This window comes from Tachysurus fulvidraco, chromosome 25 (genome assembly GCF_022655615.1).
Source record: "Tachysurus fulvidraco isolate hzauxx_2018 chromosome 25, HZAU_PFXX_2.0, whole genome shotgun sequence".
Lineage (NCBI taxonomy): Eukaryota > Metazoa > Chordata > Actinopteri > Siluriformes > Bagridae > Tachysurus > Tachysurus fulvidraco.
This window is the reverse complement of record NC_062542.1, coordinates 385,043-392,542: the sequence shown is the minus strand read 5'-3', so window position 1 is coordinate 392,542 and position 7,500 is coordinate 385,043. Positions and strand designations below refer to the sequence as shown.

Genomic DNA, 7,500 nt, shown 5'->3' with positions numbered 1-7,500 from the left:
AGAGAGAGAGAGAGAGAGAGAGAGAGAGAGAGAGAGAGAGAGAGAGAGAGACACGATGGTGTAAATAAAATGCACACTGTGAATGGAGATAAGTCTCTAAGGACAGGACGCATCTCTGAGCCTCTTTAGGGCCGTCAGCTGAGATGTACAACCTCCGATGATCAATAAAAAGCTGGAGAGCAGCCAACACACACACACACACACACACACACACACACAGAGAGTAAAAGCAGGTGAATGGTTCTACACACACACACACACACACACACATACACACACCACACACACACATTTCCTCCTCACCCCAACAACCATAATACATTTTTACAAAAACTCTTGTTATTTTGTCACAGAGGAAAAGATGCTCCTTTTGTGGTCACCACGGAAACCTCGTGGCCCGACATCCTGCCTGAGTGTCTCTTTATGTCCAGCTGTGCTAACCTGAGCTAATTACTTGCTAGCATGGGAGATTAGCATGCTACATAAAATCTCAGAGAAACCACAAACAGATCGATCTCCAGCCCCATCTTTTCACTTTGTGCACTTAGTGCAGTGCATTATGGGTAACACACTAAGACTACACACAGAGTAGGAACACCACAACTTAGTTTTTATGATGCTGGTTATTCCACAAAGAGTTTGTTAATGTATTGCAGAGGAGCTTCAACTCCACACAGGAAGAATCGGAGATGAAGAAATATCCAGAAATGGAAACAAATCCTGTGCTCTCTATTCCTGGGTCTTGTGTTTTGTGCAGTGACACACTGTAAAAGTGTGTGTGTGTTTCTCAGATGGCTTTATGGATCATGGGGTCGTTGCATGTGTGCATGAAATTTGGTGTAAATTTGCTTGCTAATAAATAAGTACCCCCTCCATCCATACAGCCCTGAAACACACACCTGCTGCACTTCCTGTGATGAAGTCGATCAGCTCGTCCTGCAATGTGCTCACATTCAGCAATGAAACAGTTCTATACACTGCTGTGGATCTCTGTGCTTATTAAACGCTGTAATCACTTTCGCACTCCTGGACAGCAGGTATTTAAACTGGGCAGAACTTTCTCTTTCATTTTATTACCTGTTTAATAAAAGTGTTGGTCTAAAGGTACGGTCGAGTATTTGGGATTAATGAGTGTTATCGTATAAATCGCTCAAGCAATAGATCAGTGGATGGGATTAGACACGTGCCGACGTTCAACATCCTGATATATGACCTGAGGAGCGTCTAAACACTCTGCTGTACACATTTCACATCCTCACGCTTAGATGAGCTGAAAATAACTTTCTAGTTCAGATGATTGTTGCTATGGTAACATCTCTGGCATCTACATGATACGTAACATCTGTTAGATCGGACACTTTTCTGGACACAACACTCAGAATGTTGAAGGCTGTGATATGACTGGCTCTCAGTAACAAACACAGTGAGCATTTTGGAAAAAGATAAAGTCACTATACTTGATTTTTTTTATTGAATCCAGAAGGTAAGAGTGTGAAAAAGAGCTTTTTTTAATATTGTCATTTCTTTACACAAATTTAGAGAATTTCAGCACGAACCGTCCGGAGACGATCGAATATAAAAGATCAAATCTGGCACACATCTAATCAGCTGAGGAGACAGATTTGACTTTACAGCCTTATCATTATACCCTTTACTCTTTAGGATGATCCGAACTCCCAGAATAAGCTGGAGGATGCTGTGAAGTCTCCTCCACCCAAAGAGGACGAGTCTCTGAACATCCAGAACTCACTCACCCCAAAACATGAGAACCACAAGGTTCTGGGTGAGGAGAACTCCTCGGAGGTAAACTCGCTGCAGAACAACATGATGTAGAGGAGAAATCAAATGACAAACCACACAGATTCACCTCCACCTTCACCACCACAAAGTCTATAAGCCCCTTCATGCTTAAACCCAATGAGAGTCCACTTATAGGTCCCCATTTTCTCAGTCTGTTTGCCCATTTTTGCCTCACAATTTACACACACACACACACACACACACACACACACACACTTATTACACACACAGACACACACACAAACACACTTATTACACACACACTTATTACACACACATACACACACACAGACACACTTATTACACACAGACACACACAGACACACTTATCTCACACACACACACACACACACACACACACACACTTATTACACACATACACACAGACACACTTATTACATACACAGACTTTTATTATACTCACACAAGAAATATGATTCAATTGACTGATTAAATTCTTTTGAAGAACCTATCTGAATGAATCAAAATTTTGATTTACTTGATTCGTGACTCACAGGAGCTTCAGTAACCACCAAATTCACTGCCTTTGAGTTATAAATGAGAAATTATAAGGAGATGACCTGTAAAAGAAAAAAAAAAACAAATACTGTACTTTTTTAATCATCTAGGACATGCTGCTCCTGCTCTCTGGTGCTTACAAACTGATTCATATGATTCAGTTAAAAGAGTCGCTCAACAAGAATGAATCATTCACGAATTGATCAGGAGATTTATTTTTAGTTATAAATGGACTCAATTGATTCACTTTAGGAGCGGTTCAAAACGTTTGAATCCTAATACTCAAATTACACACACACACACACACACACACACACACACACACACACACACACACACACACACACACACACACACACACACACACACACCTTGATTTCTGGCATGCGTCGTTGTATTTTGTATAAAAGAATAAAATAAGATTAACCCGTGTATGAGATTTAAAGTGTAAAGTGTTGTGCTAGAGTGTTCACTCAGAGACGACTCGGTGTTCAGTGTCTGACTAATTCAGTGTGTGTTTAAATATCAGATCTATATCAGATCAGCTCAGATTGATGTAAAGATCAAAGCGCAGTGTGTCTCTGTTTCTTTTGATGTGATTTCTAATCCTTTGATGTACTTGTTTTTATTTTGTACTTTTTTTGGAAACAGAAAACACACTTGTTGAAATAAAATCTTTTTAACATGAACGGTGGAGTCACTGTGTGTCTGTGCTCTCTGTCTCTCTCTCTCACTGTCTCTCTCTCTCTCTTACTGTCTCTCTCTGTGTCTCTCTCTCACTCTCTGTCTGTTTCTCTCTCTCTCCCTCTGTGCTCTCTGTCTCTCTCTCTCACTGTCTCTCTCGCTGTCTCTCTCTCTCTCTCACTGTCTCTCTCGCTGTCTCTCTCACTGTCTCTCTCTCTCACTGTCTCTCTCTGTGTCTCTCTCTCACTCTGTCTGTTTCTCTCTCTCCCTCTGTGCTCTCTATCTCTCTTTCTCTGTCTGTCTCTCTCTCTCTCTCTCGTGCACTAGAGGGTTTGGTGAGCTGTGAAGAGACGAGATTAAATTCTCATGCTCCATTAAATTGTCTATCTGTCTCACACACAAATACACACACACACACACACACACACACACACACACACACACACACACACACACACACACTGCCCCCTCGTGGAACTGACTCTGAGCTACACTCATAATTCAGGAGAACTTCTTCTGCGCGTTCTGAGAGGAAATTCCCCAGATTTCTTTCCTCCACCATAATGTCAGCACTTTTATGAATAACGACGTTATAATCAGATAAATAAACTCCTCTAAGACCCACTTCATCTGAAGGACCCCGTCATGCGCCTGTCTAAAATATATGGAGATAAAGAAAGGTTATACATATTGATAAAATGATCGGTTTTATTCGAAGCTATAATTAAGAGGAATGAGTTAAATTGGGATGTTGTTTAGATTCTAATTGAGCTCCTAGAGTTTTATTAAACAGATCAGGCATTGACACGGACACCCAAACAGCTCTGGTCCAATCAGATGACGACAGGAATATGAGAGAAGCGCGCCGTAGGTCACATGACCGGAAGTTCTCCGCGCTACAGTGTAGTGAGTGTTTATAGCGGCGTTATAAAGGTGAGCTGCGTTAATAACCGCGTGTTAATAGAATGATTATATAACAGGTATTTAACTGATGTTATTTTTAAAAGATATGAAGTTTTGACTGAATAATGAATGCATTTCTTTCTTTAATGTGGAGACCAGCTTTGATTTTGTTTGTGTTTGTACAGAACTGAAGCTTTATATGAGCAGATCCAGGCGTTTCCTGTCAGGATGAAGCAGGAACATCAGGATCTGATCCTACAGGCCACGTCAGCCCAGCGTCTGCGTATGGGCTGTAAGATCCAGACTCTGTGGAGCGGTTACGGTCAGATCGTACGTGTGCACCTGCAGGGCTGCGACCGCTCCTCAGTCGTTGTCAAACACGTCATGTTTCCTAAAGGGTCCAGAGACTCGGACATTTCTCACTGCCGCAAGGTCCAGTCCTATCAGGTGGAGATGCAATGGTACAAAAACTACAGCACAAACGAGCGCTGTCGTATCCCAGCATGCCTTGCGGCACAGTCCTTTGGTGAGGAGCAGCTGATGGTGCTGGAGGATCTGGATGCAGCCGGTTTCCCTGACAGGAGGACGAGCGTGAGGGACGGCGAGATTAAAGCCTGTCTGCTCTGGCTTGCTAACTTCCACGGCCTCTTCCTCGGAGTCCCTGTGCGTGGCCTGTGGCCCGTGGGGACATACTGGCACTTAGAGACACGTCCTGATGAGCTGGAGGCCATGACGGACCTGAAGCTGAAAGCAGCCGCTCCTGAGATCAACGCCGTCCTGAACAACTGCCGCTTTAAGACCATCTTACATGGAGATGCCAAACTGGCCAACTTCTGCTTCTCCAGAGACGGCTCCCGCGTGGCTGCTGTGGACTTCCAGTACGTGGGCGGCGGCTGCGGCATGAAGGACGTCATCTACTTCCTTGGGAGTTGCCTGGATGAGCACGAGTGTGAAAAAAGAGCTCCTGATTATCTGGACTTTTACTTTTCCCAGCTGAGAGTGGCAGTGCAGGAGACGGAGAACTTCTGCGAGCTGGAGGATGAGTGGAGACGAATGTTCGCCTTTGCATGGACCGATTTTCACCGTTTCCTTCTTGGCTGGATGCCTGGACATCACAAGGTTAACCGCTACAGCAAGCGTCTCACACAGGAAGTGCTGAAGAAACTAACAGAGAGCTCAGATGGAGCGAAGCACTGACTCACTTCAGACTCACATCCAACCAGCATGACCAACATGATGTGAGTGGGCGTGAACAACATATAGGTGGGCCTGACCATCATGATGTGGGTGGGCGTGACCATCATGATGTGATTGGGTGTGACCATCATGATGTTGGTGGGCGTGACCAACATGATGTTGGTGGGCGTGGCCATCATGATGTGAGTGTGCGTGACCATCATGATGTGAGTGGGCGTGACCAACATGATGTTGGTGGGCGTGACCATCATCATGTGGGTGGGCGTGGCCAACATGATGTGGGTGGGCGTGACCAACATGATGTGAGTGGGCGGGGTTTTTAACACATCCATCCTCTCTCTCATGTCTCTGAGACGCTATAAAGCTCTGTGAGCTCATTGTATCAGCTGATCTCATGACAAACTCATGACAAAGCTTCATTTCTCCCTCAGATTCATCAGTAATAAAGATTTATTAGTTTAATAAAGAGGAAAGTGTTTGTGTTTATTCAGTAACACACCGAGACCTCCACGTAGCATATTTCACCTGAGAACAAATCCGAATTAAAATAATTTTACCAGTTCACACATCCTCACCGTAACACAGCAGGAGCTCTTGTGTGTGTGTGTGTGTGTGTGTGTGTGTGTGTGTGTGTGTGTTTGTGTGTATGTGTGTGTGTATGTCTGTGTGTGTGTGAGAAATGTGAGAGTGAAACTGGATTAAATGTCCTGCAGTGTGAAATAAAGCTGTTAAGAGTCTAAGCTCACCTCTTAACCCAATGTTCTGCATGGGAAAAACACAAATCTACTACATTCACTACCCCAACACACACACACTCACTCACACACACACTCAGTAATGACACACACACCTCTGAATTATGGACAACTTTAGAGTTAGCAACACACAATATTGGTAATACGCACTTTTTATGTTTAACTTGTTATTCACTTTCCCTGACATTTTAGTATTATTTTTATTCCACTTATTGTTTGCTTTTTGACAATCTTTATTTATATCTGTTTTTTATGTCACACTGAAGCCCTGAGATTCAGTTTAAATGTGATAAAGATACTGATGATGATGATGATGATGATGATGATGATTTAATCATGTGGTGTAGAGAGCATAATTGAGACAAATCTTTAACACACAACTGTGTCAAATCAGAAATAAAAGAGATAAACAGATTTTACCATAAAGCTAAAGATAGCAGACAAACACACACTCAATAAAACGGGAATACCGATTTTTCTGTATAGAACCCTAACATTACAGCATCTAACACAGAAACAGAGTTCATTTATCACTGTGTGTGTGTGTGTGTGTGTGTGTGTGTGTGTGTAAAAGGTCATCAACACTGTGACTCTTTCTCCACATAGTGAAATAAATCTGTGCACAATAAAACATAATCTGTGAAAAATATTGATCATGAATCATATTTCTCTTCAAAAGCAAAAATTGAACTGTAATAATAACCTCCTGCTGGTGACTCGGTCACTTTAACACACACGCACACACACACACTTACACACACACAAAAAACACACACACACACACATTCTAACATAGCACACCACACACACACACAAAAACACACACACACACACACATTCTAACATAGCACACCACACACACACACACACACATTCTAACATAGCACACCACACATACACACACACACACACACACACACACACACACACACACACATTCTAACATAGCACACCACACACACACACACACACACACACACACAGAACCATACTGATGCTGTGTATAAAACTGTCTTTTTTCTAAACCGCACTTTTCTCTAAGATTTTTTTATTCCATCTTTGTTTATTCCTCTTTAAGGAATGAGTAAAATATTATTATTGCTATCAATATTATAATTAACAACAACAACAAAACAACTACAACTATAACAACAACAACAACAACAACAACAACAACAATAATAATAATAATAATAGAAAATAATCAAAAATAATAATCGAAATAATCGAAAATAATTAATAATAATAATAGTTTAGTTACTACACCGCTTTTAGCCGGCGCTTATTTTCAGACCCCTCCCCCTCATTAATATGCACACCCTCATGTGACGTCACAAAGGACCGCTCTCGGGCCCCAGAGACGTACACGTGCGAGCAAACGGCCAGACGGGCTGTCACTCATGACGAGGGGGCGTGGCTTGTCTCTGCCACTTAAATAGCGACGGCTGCTGAGGAGAAAAGGGGGAAACCGGAGTGCGTGTAAATTAACGTATTCAAATCAGACGAGAGGGACGGAAGAAAGAAGTGAAGCTCACATCCGATCTAATGGAGGAAGAGAAGAGCGAACAGATGAAACCTCTCCTCACTACAGTAAGAGCTGATAAACGTGTTAATGTTATAGTTGTGAAGTGTTTGTGACAGT

The 7,500-nt window shown here is 42.5% G+C and overlaps 3 protein-coding genes across 12 annotated transcripts in view; all 3 read left to right on the top strand.

Moving 5' to 3' along the window:
- The window catches only part of cspg5a (chondroitin sulfate proteoglycan 5a), a 21,360-nt gene extending 18,352 nt beyond the window's left edge, over window positions 1-3,008 (top strand). For all 7 annotated transcript variants that reach the window (XM_027156669.2, XM_047808759.1, XM_047808760.1 and 4 more), the window contains one exon: window positions 1,663-3,008. In XM_027156669.2, the coding sequence (XP_027012470.2) occupies window positions 1,663-1,833 (171 nt within the window). In that variant the 3' untranslated portion in view covers window positions 1,834-3,008. The remainder of the gene's footprint in view (window positions 1-1,662) is intronic.
- Window positions 3,009-3,789: 781 nt separating this feature from the next.
- On the top strand, window positions 3,790-5,571 carry pkdc (protein kinase-like domain containing). Of its 2 annotated transcripts, none has more exons than XM_027161151.2 (2): window positions 3,790-3,936; window positions 4,092-5,571. In XM_027161151.2, the coding sequence occupies exon 2, from the start codon at window positions 4,135-4,137 to the stop codon at window positions 5,101-5,103; it is 969 nt and encodes a 322-aa protein (XP_027016952.1). In that variant the 5' UTR covers window positions 3,790-3,936; window positions 4,092-4,134; the 3' UTR covers window positions 5,104-5,571. The 2 variants fall into 2 exon arrangements, with proteins under 2 accessions (XP_027016952.1, XP_027017022.1); XM_027161221.2 differs by having other exon boundaries at window positions 3,849-3,983.
- A 1,720-nt stretch (window positions 5,572-7,291) lies between these two features.
- Window positions 7,292-7,500, top strand: part of slc4a7 (solute carrier family 4 member 7) — a 25,920-nt gene continuing 25,711 nt past the window's right edge. The window contains exon 1 of one of the 3 annotated variants that reach the window (XM_047808405.1): window positions 7,292-7,448. In XM_047808405.1, coding sequence (XP_047664361.1) covers window positions 7,404-7,448 — 45 coding nt within the window. In that variant the 5' untranslated portion in view covers window positions 7,292-7,403. The remainder of the gene's footprint in view (window positions 7,449-7,500) is intronic. The other 2 variants (XM_047808404.1, XM_027156773.2) reach the window with 2 other exon arrangements.

Coding starts and splice junctions, on each gene's coding strand:
- pkdc (XM_027161151.2), top strand. CDS start 4,135: ATGAAGCAGGAACATCAGGATCTGATCCTACAGGCCACGTCAGCCCAG.